Below are 26,121 nucleotides of genomic sequence, written 5' to 3'. Positions count from 1 at the left end.
GGGTTAAAATTCGATTTTTTTAAGGTTAAAATTCAGGGTTTTTAGGGTTAAAATTCAGCTCTGGGGGATGGTGGGACCCCCCCCCAAACAAAAATAAATTTAATTAATTTTTTACTCTTTTTACTCTTTTTTGGGGGGGTTAAAATGAGGGGTTATTTTTGGGGGAGGAAGGCGCGGGTGGAGCAGCTCTCGGGGATGGTGGTCAGCGCCTGCAAGTGCAGCTGACCCCCAAAAACACCCCAAAACACCCCAAAAAGAGAAAAAAATAAATTTATTTAATTTTTAACCCGTTTCCGCTTTTTTTTGGGTGCTTTAGGGCGTTTTTAGGGTTAAAATTCGATTTTTTGGGGTTAAAATTTGGTTTTTTAGGGGGTAAAATTCGGGGTTTAAGGGGTTAAAATTCGGTTTTTTAGGGGTAAAATTCGATTTTTTTAAGGGTGATAATTCGATTTTTTAGGGGTTAAAATTCGGGTTTTAAGGGGTTAAATTTCGGGGGTTTAATGGTTAAAATTTTGGAGGTTTAGGGTTAAAATTTGGGGTTTTTAGGGGTTAAAATTCCGGGGGTTTAGGGTTAAAATTTGGTTTTTAGGGGTTAAAATTCGATTTTTTTAAGGGTTAAAATTCGATTTTTTTAGGGTTAAAATTCAGTTTTTTAAGGGTTATAATTCGATTTTTTCAGGGGTTAAAATTCGGGTTTTAAGGGATTAAAATTTGGGGGTTTTAGGGGTTACAACTCGGGGGTTTTAGGGTTTAAAATTCAATTTTTTAGGGTTAAATTTCGGGTTTTTAGGGGTTAAAATTCGGGGGTTTAATGGATAAAATTTTGGAGGTTTAGGGTTAAAATTTAGGGGGTTTTAGGGGTTAAAATTCAGGGGTTTAGAGGTTGAAATTCGATTTTTTGGGTCACTGAACTCATTATTTGTGTCATTAAGGTCATTTTTGGAGTCATTTTGGGTCACTTTTTGAGCCACTGACATTTCTTGGGTCACCGAGCTCATTTCTTGGGTCCTTAAGGTCATTTTTCGGGTGATTTTGGGTCATTTTTGGGGGTAATTTTAGGTCGTTTTGGGGGTCGTTGGCATTTTTGGGGTCACCAAGCTCATTATTTGTGTCATTGAGGTCATTTCGGGGTCATTTTTTGGGTCATTTGGGGTCATTTTTGGTGTCATCGACGCATTTGGGGTCACTGAGCTCATTTTTGGGGTCATCGAGGTCATTTTGGGTCATTTGAGGGGGTCACTGAGCTCATTTTTGGGGTCATTGACATTTTTGGGGTCACTGAGCTCATTTTTGGGGTCATCAAGATCATTTTTGGGGTCATTTTTTGAGCTTCTCCTCTCCCACCTCTCTGTTTTCCTTCCCCCCCCCTCACCTGAGCGCCCTCAAACCACCGGAAAAATCGGAATTTTCCCCATTTCCCCCTTATTTTTTTTTCTTTCACATTTCTCTCCCCTTTTTCCCCCCCAAAAAAAAGGCTCCCCAAAATGAGAAATTAAGAATTTTTTTATATATATATATATATATATAAGAAATCCGTGGAGAGAGAGAGAGAGAGAGAGAGGAACAATTCCAGAATTCCAACTGCTGAGCCAGGAGGGAATTCCCAAAAATCCTGAGATTCCCATTCCGAGCCCATTGGAACCCAAATAAAAAAAAATAAATAAAAATCCCTGTCTGTGTTTTTTTTTTTCCTTTTTTTTTGTTTTGTTTAAATACCAAAAAAAAATCCCTGTTGGTGTTTTTGGTTTTTTTTTTTTTTGTCTTTTTGTTTTGTTTAAATACCAAAAAAATTCCTCCACGTCCCCCCCACAAAAAAACAACCCTCAAAAAAAACCCCTCACTTTAAATAAATAACCCCCCCTAAAAAACCCACTTTAAATAAATAACCCCCCCCCAAAAAAAACACTTTAAATAAATACTTTAAATAAATACTTTAAATAAATACTTTAAATAAATAAACCCCCCAAAAATAAAAACCCACTTTAAATAAATACTTTAAATAAATACTTTAAATAAATAAACCCCCACAAAAACCACTTTAAATAAATACATAAATACTTTAAATAAATACTTTAAATAAATACTTTAAATAAAAACCACTTTAAATAAATACTTTAAATAAATACTTTAAATAAATACTTTAAATAAATACTTTAAATAAATACTCCATAAATCAAAACCACTTTAAATAAATACTTTAAATAAATACTTTAAATAAATACTTTAAATAAATAAACCCCCCACCCCCTTCCCCCCAAAAAAATTCGGGAAAAATATAAAAAAACCAACCCCCTCCCCCTGAGCCCTCCGGATTTCCAAAAAATATCCCCTTTCCCCCCCACCCCACCACCACCAAAAAAAAAAGGACTTTGTGGGTGTGTTGGAGGTGGAAGGGGGGGGAAAAAAAAGGGAGGGGTAGCTCTAAAAAAATATCTCTGAAACCACCTCGGGTCCTGTTTTTGTTTTGTGGTTTTTTTTTTTGTTGTGTTTTTTTTTTCAAGTGATTTTTTTTTTTGTGTGTGTGGTTTTTTTTTTTCCCACGTGATTTTTTTTTTTTTGGTGTTTTTTTGGTGGTTTCTTTTTTTGTTTTGTTTTTTTTTTTGTTGTTTGTTTGTTTTAAAAAATAGACCATCGAGCCTGGCTTTTAAAAAAAAACAAACAGCAACCAAAACTCGTCGTTAGGACGGCGCCTCGTGGGGAGGAGGAGGAGGAGGAAGAAGAGGAAGAGGAGGAGTCCCTTTGTCCCCCCCCACCTCCAGCACCGCCTTCCCCGCGGCCTCGCCGTTGGTCTGGGAGCACCCGTGGGCCACCTTGGCGGCCTTGTGGTGGTGCTGGTGGTGGTGGCTGTTGTACACCTTGTACTTCATGAGGAGGATGAAGATGAAGACGAGCACCGAGGCCACGATGATGCCGCCGATGACGATGATGATGGTGCCGCCCAGGAACTGCGCCTGCAGGGAGCGGCACGGCCGCCCCTCGGCCCGCGTGGCGAAGCGGGCGCAGCCCAGGCCGCGCGTGGCCGGCAGGGCCGTGGCGGCGTCGGCGCTCACGGCCAGCACGCACAGCTCGTACGAGCGGCCCGGGGCCAGGTCCGACAGCACGAACGATTCGCTGCTCGGGGGCAGCATCCTGGGCAGAGGGGAGAGATTGAGGAGAGAAAAGGAGGTTAAGGACATCATTTCTGGATGTTGGGTCTTGGAAGGGTCTTAGGATGGTCTTAGAAGGGTCTTGGGATGGGTCTTAGGTCTTAAGATGGGTCTTAGAAGGGCCTTGGGATGAGTCTTGGAAGGGTCTTGGAAGGGTCTTAGAAGGGCCTTGGGTTGAGTCTTGGAAGGGTCTTAGAAGGGTCTTGGGATGAGTCTTAGGAAGGTCTTAGAAGGGTCTTGGGATGGGTCTTGGAAGGGCCTTGGGATGGGTGTTGGGATGAGTCTTAGAAGGGTCTTAGAAGTGTCTTTGGAAGGGTCTTGGGATGGGTCTTAGAAGGCTCTTAGCAGGCCCTGGGGCTGTTCCTGGGCTGGCCCTTGGGGAGGGGTCTCAGCAGGGTCTCAGCAGGCCCTGGGTTGTTCCTGGGCCGTTCCTGGGTCACTTTGGGGCCGGGTGTTTTGGGTGTGCGTGGCCGGCAGGGCCGTGGCGGCGTCGGCGCTCACGGCCAGCACGCACAGCTCGGACGAGCGGCCCGGGGCCAGGTCCGACAGCACGAACGATTCGCTGCTCGGGGGCAGCATCCTGGGGGAGAGAGGGGAAAAGGAGGTCATTTCCAGGTGTTGGGTCTTGGAAAGATCTTAGGATGGTCTTAGAAGGGCCTTGGGATGGGTCTTAGATAGGTCTTAAGATGGGTCTTAGAAGGGTCTTGGGTTGAGTCTTGGAAGGGTCTTGGAAGGGTCTTAGAAGGGCCTTGGGATGAGTCTTAGAAGAGTCTTAGAAAGGTCTTGGGATGGGTCTTAGATAGGTCTTAAGATGGGTCTTAGAAGGGCCTTGGGATGAGTCTTGGAAGGGTCTTGGGATGAGTCTTAGAAGGGTCTTAGAAGTGTCTTTGGAAGGGTCTTGGGATGGGTCTTAGAAGGGTCTCAGTAGGCCCTGGGGCTGTTCCTGGGCTGGCCCTTGGGAGGGGTCTCAGCAGGGTCTCAGCAGGCCCTGGGGTTGATCCTGGGCTGTCCCTTGGGGAGGGGTCTCAGCAGGGTCTCAGCAGGCCCTGGGTTGTTCCTGGGCCGTTCCTGGGTCACTTTGGGGCCGGGTGTTTTGGGTGTGCGTGGCCGGCAGGGCCGTGGCGGCGTCGGCGCTCACGGCCAGCACGCACAGCTCGGACGAGCGGCCCGGGGCCAGGTCCGACAGCACGAACGATTCGCTGCTCGGGGGAAGCATCCTGGGTAGGGGAGAGAGGGGAAAAGGAGGTTAAGGACATCATTTCTGGATGTTGGGTCTTGGAAAGATCTTAGGATGGTCTCAGAAGGGTCTTGGGATGAGTCTTGGAAGGGTCTTGGGATGAGTCTTGGAAGGGTCTTGGGATGAGTCTTAGAAAGGTCTTAGAATGACCTTGGGATGGGTCTTGAAAAGATCTTAGGATGGGTCTTAGAAGGGTCTTGGGAAGGGTCTTAGATAGGTCTTAAGATGGGTCTTAGAAGGGTCTTGGGATGAGTCTTGGAAGGGTCTTAGAAGGGTCTTGGGACAGGTCTTGGGACGGATCTTAGAAAGGCCTTGGTATGAGTCTTGGGATGGGTCTTGGGATGGGTCTTAGAAGGGCCTTGGGATGGGTGTTGGGATGAGTCTTAGAAGGGTCTTAGAAGTGTCTTTGGAAGGGTCTTGGGATGGGTCTTAGAAGGCTCTTAAAAGGCCCTTGGGAGGGGTCTCAGCAGGCCCTGGGTTGTTCCTGGGCTGTCCCTTGGGGAGGGGTCTCAGCAGGGTCTCAGCAGGCCCTGGGTTGTTCCTGGGCTGTCCCTTGGGGAGGGGTCTCAGCAGGGTCTCAGCAGGCCCTGGGGCCGTTCCTGGGCTGTCCCTTGGGGAGGGGTCTCAGCAGGGTCTCAGCAGGCCCTGGGGCTGTTCCTGGGCTGTCCCTTGGGGAGGGGTCTCAGCAGGGTCTCAGCAGGCCCTGGGTTGTTCCTGGGCCGTTCCTGGGTCACTTTGGGGCCGGGTGTTTTGGGTGTGCGTGGCCGGCAGGGCCGTGGCGGCGTCGGCGCTCACGGCCAGCACGCACAGCTCGTACGAGCGGCCCGGGGCCAGGTCTGACAGCACGAACGATTCGCTGCTGGGGGGCAGCATCCTGGGCAGGGGAGAGATTGAGGAGAGAAAAGGAGGTCATTTCTGGATGTTGGGCCTTGGAAAGATCTTAGGATGGTCTTAGAAGGGTCTTGGGATGGGTCTTGGAAGGGTCTTGGAATGGGCCTTGGGATGGGTCTTAGAAAGGTCTTGGGATGAGTCTTAGAAAGGTCTTAGAATGACCTTGGGATGGGTCTTGAAAAGATCTTAGGATGGGTCTTAGAAGGGTCTTGGGAAGGGTCTTGGGATGGGTCTTAGAAGGGTCTTGGGATGAGTCTTGGGAAGGGTCTTAGAAGGGTCTTGGGACAGGTCTTGGGACGGGTCTTAGAAAGGCCTTGGGAAGGGTCTTGGGATGAGTCTTGGAAGGGTCTTAGAAGTGTCTTTGGAAGGGTCTTGGGATGGGTCTTAGAAGGGTCTTAAAAGGCCCTTGGGAGGGGTCTCAGCAGGGTCTCAGCAGGCCCTGGGGCTGTTCCTGGGCTGTCCCTTGGGAGGGGTCTCAGCAGGCCCTGGGTTGTTCCTGGGCTGTCCCTTGGGGAGGGGTCTCAGCAGGGTCTCAGCAGGCCCTGGGTTGTTCCTGGGCTGTCCCTTGGGGAGGGGTCTCAGCAGGGTCTCAGCAGGCCCTGGGCTGTTCCTGGGCTGGCCCTTGGGGAGGGTCTCAGCAGGGTCTCCAGCAGGCCCTGGGCTGTTCCTGGGCTATCCCTTGGGGAGGGGTCTCAGCAGGGTCTCAGCAGGCCCTGGGCTGTTCCTGGGCCGTTCCTGGGTCACTTTGGGGCCGGGTGTTTTGGGTGTGCGTGGCCGGCAGGGCCGTGGCGCGTCGGCGCTCACGGCCAGCACGCACAGCTCGGACGAGCGGCCCGGGGCCAGGTCTGACAGCACGAACGATTCGCTGCTGGGGGGCAGCATCCTGGGCAGGGGAGAGAGGGGAAAAGGAGGTCAAGGAGGTGATTTCCAGGTGTTGGGCCTTGGAAAGATCTTAGGATGGTCTTAGAAGGGTCTTGGGATGAGTCTTGGAAGGGTCTTGGGATGAGTCTTGGAAGGGTCTTGGGATGAATCTTGGGATGAGTCTTGGGATGGGTCTTAGATAGGTCTTAAGATGGGTCTTAGAAGGGTCTTGGGTTGAGTCTTGGAAGGGTCTTAGAAGTGTCTTGGAAGGGCCTTGGGATGGGTCTTAGAAGGGTCTTGGGATGGGTCTTAGAAAGTTCTTAGAAGGGTCTTGGGATGGGTCTTGGAAAGTTCTTAGAAGGGTCTTGGGATGAGTCTTAGAAGGGTCTTAGAAGTGTCTTTGGAAGGGTCTTGGGATGGGTCTTAGAAGGCTCTTAAAAGGCCCTTGGGAGGGGTCTCAGCAGGCCCTGGGGCTGTTCCTGGGCTGTCCCTTGGGGAGGGGTCTCAGCAGGGTCTCAGCAGGCCCTGGGCTGTTCCTGGGCTGGCCCTTGGGGAGGGGTCTCAGCAGGGTCTCAGCAGGCCCTGGGTTGTTCCTGGGCTGTCCCTTGGGCTGTCCCTTGGGGAGGGGTCTCAGCAGGGTCTCAGCAGGCCCTGGGTTGTTCCTGGGCCGTTCCTGGGTCACTTTGGGGCCGGGTGTTTTGGGTGTGCGTGGCCGGCAGGGCCGTGGCGGCGTCGGCGCTCACGGCCAGCACGCACAGCTCGGACGAGCGGGACGGGGCCAGGTCCGACAGCACGAACGATTCGCTGCTCGGGGGGAGCATCCTGGGGGGGAGAGAGGGGAAAAGGAGGTCATTTCCAGGTGTTGGGTCTTGGAAAGATCTTAGGATGGTCTTAGAAGGGTCTTGGGATGGGTCTTAGATAGGTCTTAAGATGGGTCTTAGAAGGGTCTTGGGATGAGTCTTGGAAGGGTCTTAGAAGTGTCTTTGGAAGGGTCTTGGGATGGGTCTTAGAAGGGTCTTGGGATGGGTCTTGGGATGGGTCTTAGAAGGGCCTTGGGATGGGTGTTGGGATGAGTCTTAGAAGGGTCTTAGAAGTGTCTTTGGAAGGGTCTTGGGATGGGTCTTAGAAGGGTCTTAAAAGGCCCTTGGGAGGGGTCTCAGCAGGCCCTGGGTTGTTCCTGGGCTGTCCCTTGGGGAGGGGTCTCAGCAGGGTCTCAGTAGGCCCTGGGTTGATCCTGGGCTGTCCCTTGGGGAGGGGTCTCAGCAGGGTCTCAGCAGGCCCTGGGTTGTTCCTGGGCTGTCCCTTGGGGAGGGGTCTCAGCAGGGTCTCAGCAGGCCCTGGGACTGTCCCTTGGGCTGTCCCTTGGGGAGGGGTCTCAGCAGGGTCTCAGCAGGCCCTGGGTTGTTCCTGGGCTGTCCCTTGGGGAGGGGTCTCAGCAGGGTCTCAGCAGGCCCTGGGACTGTCCCTTGGGCTGTCCCTTGGGGAGGGGTCTCAGCAGGGTCTCAGCAGGCCCTGGGTTGTTCCTGGGCTGGCCCTTGGGGAGGGGTCTCAGCAGGGTCTCAGCAGGCCCTGGGACTGTCCTGGGCTGTCCCTTGAGGAGGGTCTCAGCAGGGTCTCAGCAGGCCCTGGGACTGTCCCTTGGGCTGTCCCTTGGGGAGGGGTCTCAGCAGGGTCTCAGCAGGCCCTGGGACTGTCCCTGGGCTGTCCCTTGGGAGGGGGTCTCAGCAGGGTCTCAGCAGGCCCTGGGTTGTTCCTGGGCTGGCCCTTGGGGAGGGGTCTCAGCAGGGTCTCAGCAGGCCCTGGGTTGTTCCTGGGCTGTCCCTTGGGGAGGGGTCTCAGCAGGGTCTCAGCAGGCCCTGGGCTGTTCCTGGGCTGGCCCTTGGGGAGGGGTCTCAGCAGGGTCTCAGCAGGCCCTGGGCTGTTCCTGGGCTGTCCCTTGGGGAGGGGTCTCAGCAGGGTCTCAGCAGGCCCTGGGTTGTTCCTGGGCCGTTCCTGGGTCACTTTGGGGCCGGGTGTTTTGGGTGTGCGTGGCCGGCAGGGCCGTGGCGGCGTCGGCGCTCACGGCCAGCACGCACAGCTCGTACGAGCGGCCCGGGGCCAGGTCTGACAGCACGAACGATTCGCTGCTGGGGGGCAGCATCCTGGGCGGGAGAGAGGGGAAAAGGAGGTCAAGGAGGTGATTTCCGGGTGTTGGGTCTTGGAAAGATCTTAGGATGGTCTTAGAAGGGTCTTGGGATGGGTCTTAGATAGGTCTTAAGATGGGTCTTAGAAGGTCCTTGGGATGAGTCTTGGAAGGGTCTTAGAATGGTCTTGGGACAGGTCTTGGGATGGGTCTTAGACAGGTCATAGGATGCGTCTTAAAAGGGTCTTAAAGGGGTCTTGGGATGGGTCTTAAAGGGGTCTTAGAAGGGTCTTGGGAAGGGTCTTGGGATGAGTCTTAGAAGGGTCTTGGGAAGGGTCTTGGGATGGGTGTTGGGATGAGTCTTAGAAGGGTCTTGGGAATGGTCTTAGAAGGGTCTTGGGATGGGTCTTAGAAGGGTCTTGGGATGGGCTTTGGGATGGGTCTTTGACAACTCTTAGGATGCTTCTTAAAAGCGCCTTAGAAGAATCTTGGGAAGGGTCTTAGGATGGGCCCGTTCTCCACCTTCTCCACCCCTCCCCCACCTCCTCCCCCCTCCAGCCCTCCCCACCCTTTCCTCCACCCCCATCTCCCCCCACCTGTAGACGGGCACGTCGTCGCTCGAGGAGTTGTAGCGGATCTGGTACATCCTGAGGTCGGGCTGGGCCCTCCTGCGGCCTCCCCACTTCACCAGCGCCGACGTCGCCGTCAGCTCCTCCACCACCACCGCCCCTTCCTCCTTCCCCTCCTCCTCCTCCTCCTCCTCCTCCTCCTCCTGCTCCCCTCGGCGCTCCGGCCTCTCGGCCTTGGCGGGGGTCAGGATGTCTGAGGGCTGCGCCGCCCCCTCCTCCTCCCCGTCCTTGTCGCAGCCCTCGCTGTCGTTGCCCGGCACGGGCGGCGTCACCACGAGCTCCACGGGCGCCGTGGACTCGCCGGCGGCGTTGGAGGCGATGCAGGTGAAGGTGCCGCCGTCGGCGGGCGCGGCGGCGCGGATGTCCAGCGTGCCGTTGGCGTAGGAGGTGGCGCGGCTGCTGTTGGCCACCAGGCGCCCGTCGGGGCCGATCCAGCGCACCGAGGGCTCGGGGTCGCCCACGGCGCGGCACTTGAGCGAGGCGGCGCGGCCCTGGGCGGCCGCCAGGCGCGGCGTGCGGTGGGTGATCATGGGCGGCTCGCACACGAACTCGTGCTCGCCGATGGACCAGAAGTAGCGGCCGGCCAGCTCGGGCGGCGACGCGCACGTCTCCAGGTCGTCGTCGCGCGCCAGGCGCCGCAGCCACACCAGCTCGCAGTTGCAGTGCAGGGGGTTGCCGCCGAAGCCCAGCACCAGCGACTGGGGCGGCGAGCCCCGCGGCCGCGCGTACACCGGCACGCGCGAGAACAGCGGGTCGGGAGGGATCTTCTTCAGCCGGTTGGACGTCACGTCGAGCCGCGCCAGCTTGCGCAGGTTGGAGAAGATGCCCTCGGGCACCGCCTCGATCAGGTTGTGGTCCAGGCTCACCGTGTTGACGTTGGAGAGCCGCGCCACGGCCGCCCAGGGCACCTCGGCCAGGTTGTTGTAGGACAGGTCCAGGTCCTCGATGGTGTCCACGAAGTCGTCGAGCGAGCCGGGCGACACGCGGCTCAGCTGGTTGTTGCTGAGGATGAGGTGGCGCAGGTTGACCAGCCCGCGCAGGTGCTCGTCGCCCAGCGCCGTCAGCCGGTTGCCGTCCAGGTGCAGCGCGTGGAGGCCGCGCAGGTCGGCGAAGGCCAGCGGCGCGATCTGGCTGATGGCGTTGCGCGACAGCGTCAGGTGCAGCAGCCCCGTCATGTTGGCGAAGTCGCGGCGCCGCAGGGCGCTGATGAAGTTGTCCATGAGGCGCAGCTCGGCCGTGCGCCGGTCCAGGGCGGGCGGCACGAAGAGCAGCCCGGTCTTGGCGCACAGCACCGTGAAGGACGGAGACACGCTCTGGCACTGGCACCGCCTGGGGCACGACGGCGGCGACGACGACGCTGCCGGCGGAGAGGGGGGCGACGGGGACGCCGCGCTGGCCACCAGGAGGGGCAGCAGGAGCAGCTGGGCCATCGTCGGGGGGCAGGCCCGGAGCTGGGGGGGGAGAAAACCACTTTAATTGGGGTTAATGAGGGGAAATTCAGGAAATGGGGCTGAATTGGGATCTCCATCATTGAGTTTCCATCACTGGGGGGCAGGTCCAGAGCTGGGAATGGGAAAAACACAAGAAATCCACTTTAATTGGGGTTAATGAGGGGAAATCCATGGAAATGGGGCTGAATTGGGGTCTCCATCATTGAGTTTCCATCGTCAGGGGGCAGGCCCGGAGCTGGGGGGGGAGAAAATGAGAGAAATTTAATTTGGGGTTAATGAGGGGAAATTCGTGGAAATGGGGTTTTATTTAGGGGTTAGAACCAGGTTTAAGGTCAAAAGTTCCCACTCCAGGTCAGCTGGAGATGAATTTCCACCATTGACCTTCCATCGTCAGGGGGCAGGCCCAGAGCTGGGGGGGGAGAGAAAATTGAGGGTTAATTTGGGTGAAGGAGGAGAAATTCATGGAAATGGGGCTGAATTGGGATCTCCATCATTGACCTTCCATCATCAGGGGGAAAACCTGGAGCTAGGAATGGGAAAAACACGAGAAATCCGGGTGAAAATGAGGGTAAATTTGGGTGAAGGAGGAGAAATTCGTGGAAATGGGGTTGAGTTGGGGTCTCCATCATTGACATTCCATCATCAGGGGGCAGGCCAGGAGCTGGGAGGGAGAAAAGGGGAGAAATCCACTTTAATTGGGGTTAATGAGGGGAAATTTGTGGAAATGGGGCTGAATTTGGGATTAAAAGCAGGTTTAATCCAAAGTTCCCACCCCAGGTCAGTTGGAGATGAAATTCCACCATTGACCTTCCACTGTCAGGGAAATCCTGGAGCTGGGGGGGGAGAAAATGAGAGAAATCCACTTTAATTGGGGTTAATGAGGGGAAATTGATGGAAATGGGGCTGAGTTGGGGTCTCCACCATTGACATTCCATCATTGGGGGGTAGACCTGGAGCTGGGGGGGGAGAAAAGGGGAGAAATCTGGGTGAAAATGAGGGTAAATTTGGGTGAAGGAGGAGAAATTTGTGGAAATGGGGCTGAGTTGGGGTCTCCACCATTGACATTCCATTGTCAGGGGGCAGGCCTGGAGCTGGGGGGGGAGAAAACCACTTTAATTGGGGTTAATGAGGGGAAATTCATGGAAATGGGGTTGACCTGGTGGTTAAAACCAGGTTTAAGGTCAAGAGTTCCCACCCCAGGTCAGCTGGAGATGAAATTCCACCACTGACCTTCCATCGTCGGGGGGCAGGCCTGGAGCTGAGGGGGGTAGAAAATGAGAGAAATCCACTTTAATTGGGGTTAATGAGGAGAAATTCGTGGAAATGGGGCTGAGTTGGGGTCTCCACCATTGACATTCCATCATCAGGGGGAAAGCCTGGAGCTGGGAATGGGAAAAACATGAGAAATCCACTTTAATTGGGGTTAATGAGGGGAAATTCATGGAAATGGGGCTGAGTTGGGGGTTAAAAGCAGGTTTAAGGTCCAAAGTTCCCACCCCAGGTCAGCTGGAGATGAAATTCCACCATTGACATTCCATTGTCAGGGGGCAGGCCCAGAGCTGGAGGGGGAGAAAATTGAGGGTTAATTTGGGTGAAGGAGGAGAAATTGATGGAAATGGGGCTGAGTTGGGGTCTCCACCATTGACCTTCCATCGTTGGGGGGCAGGCCCGGAGCTGGGGGGGGAAAGAAAATGAGAGAAATCCACTTTAATTTGGGTTAATGAGGGGAAATTCATGGAAATGGGGCTGAGTTGGGGTCTCCACCATTGACCTTCCATCGTTGAGGGGCAGACCCAGAGCTGGGGAGAGAGAAAATGGGAGAAATCCACTTTAATTTGGGTGAAGGAGGAGAAATTCATGGAAATGGGGCTGAGTTGGGGTCTCCACCATTGACATTCCATCACTGGGGGGTAGACCTGGAGCGGGGGGGGGAGAAAAGGGGAGAAATCCAGGTGAAAATGAGGGTAAATTTGGGTGAAGGAGGAGAAATTCATGGAAATGGGGCTGAGTTGGGGTCTCCACCATTGACCTTCCATCATCAGGGGGCAGACCTGGAGCTGGGGGGAAAGAAAATGAGAGAAATCCACTTTAATTGGGGTTAAGGAGGGGAAATTCGTGGAAATGGGGTTTTATTTAGGGGTTAGAACCAGGTTTAAGGTCAAAAGTTCCCACTCCAGGTCAGCTGGAGATGAACTTCCATCATTGACCTTCCATTGTCAGGGGGGAAAACCTGGAGCTGGCGGGGGAGAAAAGGGGAGAAATCCACTTTAATTGGGGTTAATGAGGGGAAATTCATGGAAATGGGGCTGAGTTGGGGTCTCCATCATTGACCTTCCATCATCAGGGGGCAGGCCCAGAGCTGGGGGGGAGAGAAAATTGAGGGTTAATTTGGGTGAAGGAGGAGAAATTCATGGAAATGGGGCTATTGGGGTCTCCATCATTGACATTCCATCGTCAGGGGGAAAGCCTGGAGCTGGGAATGGAAAACAGAGAAATCCACTGGTAATTGGGGTTAATGAGGAGAAATTCGTGGAAATGGGGCTGAGTTGGGGTCTCCATCATTGAGTTTCCATCGTCAGGGGGAAAGCCTGGAGCTGGGAATGGGAAAAACAGGAGAAATCCTGGTGAAAATGAGGGTAAATTTGGGTGAAGGAGGAGAAATTCACAGAAATGGGGCTGAGTTGGGGTCTCCATCATTGAGTTTCCATCGTCAGGGGGAAAGCCTGGAGCTGGGGGGGGAAGAAAAGGGGAGAAACCCACTTTAATTGGGGTTAATGAGGAGAAATTCGTGGAAATGGGGCTGAGTTGAGGTCTCCATCATTGAGTTTCATCGTCAGGAAAGCCTAGAGTTTAAGGATACAGGAGTTCCTGGACAATGAGGTCAGTTTGGGTGAAGGATGAGAAATTCCGAAATGCAGTTGAGGTCTCCTTCCATTCCGTCATTGGGGCAGGCCTGGAGCTGGGGAGAGAAAATGAGAGAAATCCACTTTAATTGGGGTTAATGAGGGGAAATTGATGGAAATGGGGCTGAGTTGGGGTCTCCACCATTGACATTCCATCGTCGGGGGGCAGACCTGGAGCTGGGGGGAAAGAAAATGAGAGAAATCCACTTTAATTGGGGTTAATGAGGGGAAATTCATGGAAATGGGGCTGAATTTGGGGTTAAAACCAGGTTTAAGGTCAAAAGTTCCCACCCCAGGTCAGCTGGAGATGAATTTCCACCACTGACCTTCCATCGTGGGGGAGCAGGCCCGGAGCTGGGGGGGGAGAAAAGTGGAGAAATCCACTTTAATTGGGGTTAATGAGGGGAAATTGATGGAAATGGGGCTGAGTTGGGGTCTCCAACGTTGACCTTCCATCATTGGGGGGTAGACCTGGAGCTGGGGGGGGAGAAAAGAGGAGAAATCCACTTTAATTGGGGTTAATGAGGGGAAATTCATGGAAATGGGGCTGAGTTGGGGTCTCCACCATTGAGTTTCCATTGTCAGGGGGAAAGCCTGGAGCTGGGAATGGGAAAAACATGAGAAATCCACTTTAATTGGGGTTAATGAGGAGAAATTCATGGAAATGGGGCTGAGTTGGGGTCTCCACCATTGACCTTCCATCGTCAGGGGGCAGGCCATGGAGCTGGGAGGGAGAAAGGGAGAAATCCGGGTGAAAATGAGGGTTAATTTGGGTGAAGGAGGAGAAATTTGTGGAAATGGGGCTGAGTTGGGGTCTCCACCATTGACCTTCCATCGTCGGGGGGTAGACCTGGAGCTGGAGGGGAGAAATCCAGGTGAAAATGAGGGTTAATTTGGGTTAATGAGGGGAAATTCATGGAAATGGGGCTGAATTTGGGATTAAAAGCAGGTTTAAGGTCCAAAGTTCCCACCCCAGGTCAGTTGGAGATGAAATTCCATCATTGACCTTCCATTGTCGGGGGGCAGGCCTGGAGCTGGGGGGGGAGAAAATGAGAGAAATCCACTTTAATTGGGGTTAATGAGGGGAAATTCATGGAAATGGGGCTGAGTTGGGGTCTCCACCATTGACCTTCCATTGTCAGGGGGCAGACCTGGAGCTGGGGGGGGAGAAAAGGGGAGAAATCCGGGTGAAAATGAGGGTAAATTTGGGTGAAGGAGGAGAAATTTGTGGAAATGGGGTTGAGTTGGGGTCTCCATCATTGACATTCCATTGTCGGGGGGCAGGCCCGGAGCTGGAGGGGGAGAAAACCACTTTAATTGGGGTTAATGAGGGGAAATTGATGGAAATGGGGCTGAATTTGGGATTAAAAGCAGGTTTAAGGTCCAAAGTTCCCACCCCAGGTCAACTGAACTTCCACCATTGACCTTCCACCATCAGGAGAATCCTGGAGAAGGGGGGGGGAGAGAAAATGGAAGAAATCCACTTTAATTGGGGTTAATGAGGGGAAATTCATGGAAATGGGGTTTTATTTAGGGTTTAGAACTGGGTTTAAGGTCCAAAGTTCCCACCCCAGGTCAGCTGGAGATGAAATTCCACCACTGACCTTCCATCATCAGGGGAATCCTGGAGGTGGGGAAAAAAAATGGGAGAAATTCACTCAAATTTGAGTTAATGAGGAGAAATTCCTGGAAATGGGGCTGAATTTGGGATGAGAAGGAGGAGAAATGCCTGGAAAATCGGGTTTGACTGGGGATTAAGAGCAGGTTGAAGGTCAAGTTTTCACTCCAGGGGAGGGAAAATGGGGGGACAACAAGAAAATCAGGGATTCTTGGGAAAATCAAAGATCTGAGGGGAAAAAAACCCTGGAAATGGAGGTGAATTTGGGATGAGAAGGAGGAGAAACTGCCTGGAAAAATGGGTTTAATTGGGGATTAAAACAGAGTTAAGGTCAAATTAATGCCCTGAATCCAACGGGAGATGCCACAAAATGAACCATCCCGAGGAAAATCATGGATTGAGGGGGGGAAAAAAGGGAGAAATCCATGGAAAAGGGAGTTAATTTGGGAAAAGGAGGAGAAACTCATGGAAAAATGGGTTTAATTGAGGGTTAAAACAGAGTTTAAGGTCAAATTAATGCCCTGAATCCACAGGAGATGCCATGAAAGGAACCATCCCGAGGAAAATCATGGATTGAGGGGGGGAAAAAAGGGAGAAATCCATGGAAAAGGGAGTTAATTTGGGAAAAGGAGGAGAAATCCCTGGAAAATTCGGGTTTAATTGGGGATTAAAGTCAAATTAAAGACCCAAATCCAGACAGGAGGAACAGGGATGGAAATCCCCTTTTCCCTCCACGAATTCCAAGAGTTTTCCGGGATGGGAATTTCCCATCTCCCCTTTTTTTTTTTGGGGAATGAGGGTTTTTTTTATGGGGAGAAATTTTTAGGGATTTTCCCCCCAGAATCCCAAAATAAAAACCCCCCAAAGGGCCCTCAAAATGCCAGGAATTCCCCCCAATCCCGGGAATATTCCAAGTGGGAACTCCAAAGGTGGAAAACTGGATGGAAAATCCCCCCCCTCCTCCAAAAAAAAAAAAAGCTCTGGAATCTCAGGGAATTTGGGATCTGGGGTGGGAAAAAAGGGGGGGGGAGGGGAAATTGGGACCCTCCCCCTCTGGAACCACCCTAAATTTTGGGATACAGGGGCAGGAATCTGAAGAATCCCAAAGATTCAGGAGGAATTCCAAGGAATTCCATGAAATTCCAGAGGATTTTCCTTTATTCTTCCCCAAAAATCCCAGGAAAACCTCCCCCCCCAAAAAAAATTCTCTCCAAAAACTCTTTCCAGGTCTCCTTTTCCCCCTGAAAATCCCCAAAGAATCCCCCCCAGATCCCACAGAATTCCTGGGAATTCCTTCATTTCCAGCCAGGGTTGTCCCCTCCTCCCAAATTTCCCCCAAAATTCGGGATAATTCCAGGAATTCTCAGCTTGGGAATTCCAGGGGCTCTGACTTTTCTCTCAGAAAGAATTCCAGAGGATCAAATGGAGGAATCCCTCAAAAAAATTCCCCATTTTGGGCGAAATTCCAGCGGGAATTTCCAAAAAGAGGGAATTTTTTCCAGGAGGGGAATGTTGGGAAGTGGATCCAAGGATTTGATGGGAGAAAAGGGGGGAGGGGGGGGAATGGATTCCCAAGATTTTACTTGGAGGGGGAAAAGTGGGATTTGGGGGGGGGAGGGGGGGGTTGAGCCCAAAAATCCCGGGATTTGGGAAGGAAAAATTGGGATTTATGGGGTGCTAAAGCCAAAAATTCCGGGATTTAGGAAGGAAAAATTGGGATTTGGGGGCTGCTAAAGCCAAAAATCCTGGGATTTGGGAAGGAAAATATTAGCCGATTAGGAAAAATTGGGATTTGGGGGCTGCTAAAGCCAAAAATCCTGGGATTTGGGAAGGGAAAATTGGGATTTGGGGGGTGCTAAACCCAAAAATCCTGGGATTTGGGAAGGGAAAATTGGGATTTGGGGGGTGCTAAAGCCAAAAATTCTGGGATTTAGGAAGGAAAAATTGGGATTTGGGGGGTGCTAAAGCCAAAAATCCTGGGATTTGGGAAGGGAAAATTGGGATTTAGAGGGGGTTGAGTCCAAAAATCCTGGGATTTGGGAAGGGAAAATTGGGATTTGGGGGGTGCTAAAGCCAAAAATCCTGGGATTTGGGAAGGGAAAATTGGGATTTGGGGGGTGCTAAAGCCAAAAATCCTGGGATTTGGGAAGGGAAAAGGGGGATTTGGGATGTCCCAGGTCCAAAATTCACCTGGAGATCCCCAAATTTGAGTGGATATTCCCAAACCAACCTGAATATTCCCAAATCCACCTGAATATTCCCAAATTCAGGTGAATATTCCCAAATCCAGGTGGATATTCCCAAACCAACCTGAATATTCCCAAATCCAGCTGAATATTCCCAAATCCAGGTGGATATTCCCAAAAATCCAGGTGGATAATTCCAAATCCACGTGAATATTCCCAAATCCAGCTGAATATTCCCAAATTCAAGTGGATATTCCCAAAAATCCAGGTGGATAATTCCAAACCAATCTGAATATTCCCAAATCCAGGTGGATATTCCCAAATCCACCTGAATATTCCCAAATTCAAGTGAATATTCCCAAATCCCAGTGGATAATTCCAAATCCACCTGAATATTCCCATTCCCAGGTGGATATTCCCAAATCCACCATCCCAAATCCCAAATTCAAGTGGATATTCCCAAAAATCCAGGTGGATATTCCCAAAAATCCAGGTGGATAATTCCAAATCCACGTGAATATTCCCAAATCCAGCTGAATATTCCCAAATCCAGGTGGATATTCCCAGAATAACCTGAATATTCCCAAATCCACCTGAATATTCCCATTCCCAGCTGAATATTCCCAAATCCAGCTGAATATTCCCAAATTCAAGTGGATATTCCCAAAAATCCAGGTGGATATTCCCAAAAAATCCAGGTGGATAATTCCCAAACCAACCTGAATATTCCCAAATCCAGCTGAATATTCCCATTCCCATCTGAATACTCCCAAATCCAGGTGGATATTCCCAAATCCAGGTGGATATTCCCATTCCCAGGTGGATATTCCCAAATCCACCATCCCAAATCCCAAATTCAAGTGGATATTCCCAAAAATCCAGGTGGATAATTCCAAACCAACCTGAATATTCCCAAATTCAGGTGGATATTCCCAAATCCAGGTGGATAATTCCAAATCCATCTGAATATTCCCAAATCCACCTGAATATTCCCAAATCCAGCTGAATATTCCCAAATTCAAGTGGATATTCCCAAAAATCCAGGTGGATAATTCCAAACCAATCTGAATATTCCCAAATCCAGGTGGATATTCCCAAATCCAGCTGAATATTCCCATTCTCAGGTGGATATTCCCAAAAATCCAGGTGGATATTCCCAGAACAACCTGAATATTCCCAAATCCAGCTGAATATTCCCAAATTCAAGTGGATATTCCCAAATTCAAGTGGATATTCCCAAAAATCCAGGTGGATAATTCCAAACCAATCTGAATATTCCCAAATCCAGGTGGATATTCCCAAATCCACCTGAATATTCCCAAATTCAAGTGAATATTCCCAAATCCCAGTGGATAATTCCAAATCCACCTGAATATTCCCATTCCCATCTGAATATTCCCAAATTCAAGTGGATATTCCCAAAAATCCAGGTGGATATTCCCAGAACAACCTGAACATTCCCAAATCCAGCTGAATATTCCCAAATCCAGGTGGATATTCCCAAAAATCCAGGTGGATAATTCCAAATCCACGTGAATATTCCCAAATCCAGCTGAATATTCCCAAATCCAGCTGAATATTCCCAAATTCAAGTGGATATTCCCAAAAATCCAGGTGGATAATTCCAAACCAACCTGAATATTCCCAAATCCAGGTGAATATTCCCAAATCCAAGCCCATTCCCTCTGGAATCAGAAAAATCTGGGAAAGGAAGGGAAAAAAAAAATCCCAACCCTGGAATTCCCTCCTGGAAAATCCTCCCAGGCATCCAAAAAACCCGGAATTCCAGGAAAAAACTGGAATTCCCTTCCCTTTGAAAGGTTAAACCCCACCCCCCAATCCCCAAAAATTCCCTGTTTTTTCAAGGAAAAAAAGTGGGAATTTTCCCCTCCCCCCGGCCTTGGAATTCCCAAAAAAAATGAAAATTCGGGATATTTTGGGGAGTTAAAAATCCTCCTTTTTTGGGGGGAAATTTTGAGGGGTTTTGAGGTTAAAAATCCTCCTTTTTTGGGGAATTTTGGGGGGTTTTGAGGTTAAAAATCCTTCCTTTTTGGGAAATTTTGGTGGGTTTAGGGATTAAAAATCCTCTTTTTTTTGGGAAATTTTGGGGGGTTTTGAGGTTAAAAATCCTCTTTTTTTTGGGAATTTTTGGGGGGTTTTGAGGTTAAAAATCCTCTTTTTTTTGGGAAATTTTGGGGGGTTTTGAGGTTAAAAATCCTCTTTTTTTGGGAAATTTTGGGGGTTTGAGGTTAAAAATCCTCCTTTTTTGGAAATTTTGGGGGTTTGAGGTTAAAAATCCTCTTTTTTGGGAAATTTTGGGGGTTTTGAGGTTAAAAATCCTTCTTTTGGAATTTTGGGGGTTTTGAGGTTAAAATCCTCCTTTTTGGGAAATTTTGGGGTTTTGAGGTTAAAAATCCTCCTTTTTTTGGGAATTTTGGGGGGTTTTGAGGTTAAAAATCCTCCTTTTTTTTGGAAATTTTGGGGGGTTTTGAGGTTAAAAATCCTCCTTTTTTGGGAAATTTTGGGGGTTTTGAGGTTAAAATCCTCTTTTTGGGAAATTTTGGGGGTTTTGAGGTTAAAATCCTTCTTTCTTGGGGGAAATTTTGGGGGTTTTGAGGTTAAAATCCTCTTTTTGGGGAATTCTTGGGGGTTTTGAGGTTAAAAATCCTCCTTTTTGGGAAATTTTGGGGGTTTTGAGGTTAAAAATCCTCTTTTTGGGAAATTTTGGGGGTTTGAGGTTAAAAATCCTCCTTTTTTTTGGAAATTTTGGGGGGTTTTGAGGTTAAAAATCCTTCTTTTTTGGGAAATTTTGGGGGGTTTTGAGGTTAAAAATCCTCCTTTTTTGGGAAATTTTGGGGGTTTTGAGGTTAAAATCCTCCTTTTGGAAATTTGGGGTTTGAGGTTAAATCCCTTTTGGGGAATTTTGGGGTTTGAGGTAAAATCCTTTTTTGGGAATTTTGGGTTTTGAGGTTAAAAATCCTCCTTTTGGGAAATTTTGGGGGTTTGAGGTTAAAAATCCTCTTTTTTTGGGAAATTTTGGGGGGGGGTTTGAGGTTAAAAATCTTCTTTTTTTTGGAAATTTGGGGGGGGTTTTGAGGTTAAAAATCCTCTTTTTTTGGGAAATTTTGGGGGGGGGTTTGAGGTTAAAAATCTTCTTTTTTTTGGAAATTTTGGGGTTTTGAGGTTAAAATCCTCTTTTTAAATTTGGGTTTGAGGTTAAAATCCTCCTTTTTGGGGCAAAATATTCCCAGGTTGGATTTTTCCCACCTTTTTTCCAGGGCTTGACCCTTCCCAAATTCCCGTTGATTCTTCAGGAAGTGATTCCAGAGTGGGATCGGCCCCTCCCCCCCCTTTCCCCTCCCCCCTTCCCAAGGGGTTCATCCCAAAAAAAAAACAATCCAGGAATAAAAACCCCGGGATTTGGGGTTGAAAAAAACCCGGGATTTGCAGGTGGAAAAAAATGGGATAAGGGAAGGAAAAAAAAAGAGAAAAAAAGTGGGAAAATCCCGCTCTGAAAGGGGGGGGAGGGGAGGGGAAAGGGAGGGAGGGAACACCTGGAATGGGAAAAACCTGGAATGGGAACACACCTGGAATGGGAACACCTGGAATGGGAAAAACCTGGAATGGGAAAACTTGGAATGGGAACACCTGGAATGGGAACACCTGGAATGGGAAAACACCTGGAATGGGAAAACACCTGGAATGGGAAAAACCTGGAATGGGAAAACTTGGAATGGGAAAACACCTGGAATGGGAAAACCTGGAATGGGAAAACACCTGGAATGGGAACACCTGGAGCGATGACAAGGCAGGATTTTGGGAAAGGAAGGGAGGACTGGAATGGGAAACTGAATCCCAAATCTCTTGGGAAGGGAACGGAAATTTGGGAAGGCTTGGAGGGAAACCGGAAAGGGAAAAAGGAGGAGGGATTGGAGGTTGGGAGGAGGAAATTTGGGATTGGGGGAAATTTGGGATTTGGGGGTGGGAATTGGGAATTTAAGGGGAAAAACTTAGGACTTGGGGAAACTTGGGATTTGGGGGAAATTTGGGATTCGGGAAATTGGGATTTTGGGGTGGGAAATTGGGAATTTAGAGGGGAAATTTGGGATTGGGGGCTGGAAGTTGGGAATTCTAGGATGGGAAAATTGGGACTTGAGGGTGGGAATTGAGTTTGGAGGGGAAAAGTTGGGATTGGGAAACTTGGTGGGAAATTTGGGATTTGGGAGGGAAACTGGGATTTTGGGGGTGGGAAATTGGGAATTTAGAGGGGAAATTTGGGATTTGGGGGGTGGGAGTTGGGAATTTAGGGAGGAAAAGTTGGGATTTGGGGGAAATTTGGGATTTGGGGGAAATTTGGGATGTGGAGGGAGGAAATTGGGGATTTGGGGGGTGGGAGTGAGAATTTGGGGGTGGGAATTGAGTTTGGAAGGGGGAAAAGTTGGGATTTGGGGGGAAATTTGGGATTTAGGGGGTGGGAGTTGGGAATTTAGGGAGGAGAAATTGGGATTTGAGGGTGGGAGTTGGGATTTAGGGAAAGTTGGGATTTGGGGGAATTGGGAGAAATTTGGGATTTGGGGTGGGAATTGGGAATTTAGGGGGAAAATTGGGATTTGAGGGGAAATTGGGATTTGGGGGAAATTAGGATTTAGGGGTGGGAGTTGGGATTTAGAGGGAAAGTTGGGATTTGGGGGTGGGAGTTGGGAATTTAGGGAGGAAAAGTTGGGATTTGGGGGGAAATTTGGGATTTGGGGGGTGGGAGTGAGAATTTAGGAGGGAAAAATTGGGATTTGAGGGGTGGGAATTGAGTTTGGAGGATTTGAGGGAAATTGGGGATTTGGGGAAATTTGGGATTGGGAATTTGGAGTTTGGGGAAATTTGGGATTTGGGGGAATTTGGGATTTGGGGGTGAAAGTTGGGATTTGAGGGAAAATGGGAGTTGGGGTTGGGAATTGGGAATTTAGGGGGGGAAAAATTGGGAGATGGGGGGAAATTTGGGATTTAGGGGGTGGGAATTGGGAATTTAAGGGGGGAAAAGTTGGGATTTTGGGGAAATTTGGGGAAATTTGGGATTTGGGGGTTGGGAGTGAGAATTTAGGAGGAAAATTGGGATTTGGGGGTGGGAATTGAGTTTGGAGGGGAAAGTTGGGATTTGGAAATTTGGGATTTGGGGGTTGGGAGTGAGAATTGGGAGGGAAAGTTGGGATTTAGGGTGGGAATTGAGATTTGAGGGAAAATTGGGATTTGGGGAAATTGGGATTTGGGGAAAGTTGGGATTTCAGGGGAAATTGGGATTTTGGGGTGGGAATTGGGAATTTGGGGGAAATTTGGGATTTGGGGGTGGGAGTTGAGAATTTAGGAGGGAAAATTGGGATTTGGGGGGTGGGAATTGAGTTTGGAGGGGGAAAAGTTGGGATTTGGGGGAAATTTGGGGAAATTTGGGATTTGGGGGTGGGAGTTGAGAATTTGGGAGGGAAAATTGGGATTTGGGGGAAATTTGGGATTTAGGGGTGGGAGTTGGGAATTTAGGGGGGAAAAGCTGGGATTTGGGGGGAAATTTGGGAGGGAAAATTGGGATTTGGGGGGTGGGAATTGAGTTTGGAGGGATTTTGAGGGGGTAAATTGGGGATTTGGGGGAAATTTGGGATTTGGGGGGAAATTTGGGATTTGGGGGGGAATTGGGAATTTAGAGGGAAAGTTGGGATATGGGAAATTGGGATTTGGGGGGAATTTGGGATTTTGAGGGGAAATTTGGGATTTGGGGGAAATTTGGGGTTTTGAGGGGGAAAATGGGGGTTGGGGGATGGGAAATTAGGATTTTGGGGGAAAGTTGGGATTTCAGGGGAAATTGGGATTTTGGGGTGGGAATTGGGGATTTGGGGAACTCAGGGAGGGAAATTTGGGATTTAAGGGGGAATTTGGGATTTAGGGGGTGGGAGTTGGGTTTGGGTGGGGGGAAATGGGGATTTTGGGGGAAAATTTGGGGTTTTGGGGAGGGGAAATTGGGATTTCAGGGTGGAAATTGGGATTTTGGGGGAGGAAAATGGGGAGTTTAGGAGTGGAAATTGGGATTTTGGGGGGAAATTGGGATTTTTGGGGGTGAGTCATTGGGGATTTGGGGGAACTCAGGGAGGGAAATTTGGGATTGGGGAGGGAATTGGGGATTTGGAGGGAACTGGAGGGGAAGAAACTGTGATTTGGGGGGGAAAATAGGGATTTTAGGGGTGGAAAACTCGGGATTTGGGGGTGAAAAACCGGGATTTGGGGGGAAAAACCAGGATTTGGGGGTGAAAAGCCGGGATTTGGGGTGAAAAACCGCGATTTTGGGGTGAAAAACCGGGATGGGGGGTGGGAAAACCGGACTTTGGGCCGGAAAATCGGGATTTGGGGTGGAAAAATCGGGATTTGGGATGGGGAAAATCGGGATCAGGGATGGAATTCGGGCAGAGGGGATGAGAATGGGGTGGGAAAAGCCGGGATTTGGGGGTGAAAAACCGGGATTTAGGGGTGAAAAACCGGGATTTTGGGGTGAAAAACTGCGATTTTGAGGGGGAAAACGGGACCTTTAGGGCGGAAAACAGGATTGGGGGGTGGGAAAAGCGGATTTTAGACGGAAAATCGGGATTTGGGGTGGAAAAATCGGGATTTGGGGTGGAAAAATCGGGATTTGGGATGGGAAAACTGGGATTTGGAGTGGAATTGGGGTTGGGGGATGAGAATGGGGTAGGAAAAGCTGGGATTTGGGGGTGAAAAACCGGGATTTTGGGGAAAAAGCCGGATTTTGGGGGTGAAAACCGGGATGGGGGGTGGGAAAAGCAGACTTTTGGGCCGGAAAATCGGGATTTGGGGTGGAAAAATCGGGATTTGGGATGGAATTCGGGCTGGGGGGGAGGGGGTGGTGAAAATGGGGTGGGGAAAGTCGCGATTTGGGGGTGAAAAGCCGCGATTTTGGGGGTGAAAATCGGACTTTTGGGGTGGAAAATCGGGATTGGGGGTGGAAAATCGGGATTGGGGATGGGAAAACCGGGATTCAGGGTGGGAAAACCGGGATCGAGGATGGAATTCGGGCTGGGGGAATGAGAACGGGTGGGATTTGGGGGCGAAAATCGGACTTTTGGGACGGAAAACCGGGATCGGGGGTGGAAAACCGGGATCAGGGATGGAAAAACCGGGATGGGGGGATGGAATTGGGGCGAGGGGATGAGAACGGGGTGGGATTTGGGGGTGAAAAGCCGCGATTTTGGGGGTAAAACTCGGACTTTTGGGGTGGAAAACCGGGATGGGGGGTGGGAAAACCGGGATTCAGGGTGGGAAAATCAGGATTCAGGGTGGAAAACCAGGATCAGGGATGGAAAAACCGGGATGGGGATGGAATTGGGGGCGGGGGATGAGAACAGGGTGGGATCTGGGGAAAAGCCGATTTGGGGGTAAAATCGGACTTTTGGGGTGGAAAACTGGGATCAGGGATGGAAAACCGATTCAGTGGGAAACCGATCGGGGATGGAATTAGGGCAGAGGGGATGAGAACAGGGTGGGATTTGAGGTGAAAATGGACTTTTGGGGTGGAAAATCGGGACTCTGGGGAAACTGGATTAAGGGTGGAAACCGATTCAGGATGGAAAACCAGGATTCAGGTGGAAACTGATCGGGATGGAATTGGGGCAGGGGATGGAAGAACGGGTGGATTCAGGGTGAAAAGCCGCGATTTTGGGCGAAAATCGAATTTTGGAGAGTGGAATCGGGATTCAGAGGGGGAAAACTGATTGGGGACGGAAAAACCGGGATCTGGGATGGAAAACCAGGATTCAGGGTGGGAAATCCGGATCAGGGATAGAATTAGGGGGCAGGGGATGAGAACAGGGTGGGATTTGGGGGGTTTAGGGTTTTGGGTGGGGTCGAGGCCGCGCTGCGGAGGTTGCGGCGTTTCCTTCTCCCTCCTCCCCCCATCATTCCCACCATTCCCAACCCTTTGGATCCCTCTGGATCGATCCCGCTCACCTCGCCCGTGGCCTCCTCAGGGGGCCCCGGGGTCTCTGCCGTCCATTTTTGGGGTGGGGAGGGAGGGGTTTTGGGGGTTGATTTTTGGGGGAGGGAGGGAGGGATGGGGGTCCCCGGGGGTCCTAGAGCTGCTGCCGCAGGGGCGGCCCGCCTCGGCTTTTCCAAGGAAAAGGAGGAGGAGGAAGAGGAGGAGGAGGAGGAGGAGGAAGAGGAGACGCCCTGGGATGGGAGGAGGGAGGGAGGAAGGGGGGGAGGGCGGGAAGAACAGAAGAGGCCCTCCCCTCCCTCTCTCCCCACTCTCCTCTCTCCCCACCCCTCCTCCTCCTTTCTCCTTCCAGGGAGAGAATTCCAAAGGTTGGGAGAGGGGTGGGAAGAGGAGGCCGCGAGGGGAGGGAGGAGGGAGGAGGATGGGAATTCCCAACCCCTGCTGGAATCCCGGGATTCCAACGCCGGGGTGGGAATCACATCCCAATCTTCCTGAATCCCGGGATTCCAGTCCTGGGATGGGAATCACTTCCCAATCTTCCTGAATCCCGGGATTCCAAACCTGGTAATGGGAATTGCATCCCAACCCTCTGGAATCCTGGAATTCCAGCCCTAGGGGTGGGAAGCACTTCCCAATCCTCCCTGAATCCCGAAATTCCAGCCCTGGGAATGGGAATCACATCCCAAACCCCCTGGATCCCGGAATTCCAGTCCTGGGATGGGAATCACTTCCCTGGGAATGGGAATTGCATCCCAATCTTCCTGAATCCTGGAATTCCAACCCTGGGAATGGGAATCACTTCCCAATCTTCCTGAATCCCAGAATTCCAGCCCTTGGAAATGGGAATCACTTCCCTGGGAATGGGAATCACATCCCAACTCCCCCCTGAATCCCTAAATTCCATCCCTGGGAATGGGAATCACATCCCACCTCCTCTGGAATCCTGGAATTCCAGCCCTGGGAATGGGAATCACATCCCCAATCCTTCCTCGGATCCCGGATTCCACCCCTGGTAATGGGAATCTGCATCCCAACCCAACTGGAATCCCGGGAACTCTCAGCCCCCGGGAATGGGGAATCACATCCCAACCTTTCC

General features: G+C 50.7%; 1 protein-coding gene across 1 annotated transcript; it reads right to left on the bottom strand.

The window, feature by feature from the left end:
* Positions 1–2,298: 2,298 nt before the first annotated feature.
* Positions 2,299–25,057, bottom strand: LOC126648286 (leucine-rich repeat and fibronectin type-III domain-containing protein 3-like). The gene is given in 4 exon segments (XM_050331074.1): positions 2,299–2,780; positions 2,783–3,129; positions 8,854–10,337; positions 25,040–25,057. Coding segments are annotated over 3 exon segments (1,974 nt in total). The 5' UTR covers positions 10,317–10,337; positions 25,040–25,057; the 3' UTR covers positions 2,299–2,616.
* Positions 25,058–26,121: the final 1,064 nt, after the last annotated feature.

The sequence above is a fragment of the Myiozetetes cayanensis genome, unplaced genomic scaffold, assembly GCF_022539395.1.
Source record: "Myiozetetes cayanensis isolate MyiCay16 unplaced genomic scaffold, myiCay2020 scf476, whole genome shotgun sequence".
Lineage (NCBI taxonomy): Eukaryota > Metazoa > Chordata > Aves > Passeriformes > Tyrannidae > Myiozetetes > Myiozetetes cayanensis.
Note: the sequence above shows the minus strand (reverse complement) of the source record. Positions and strands in the feature narration are given on the sequence as shown.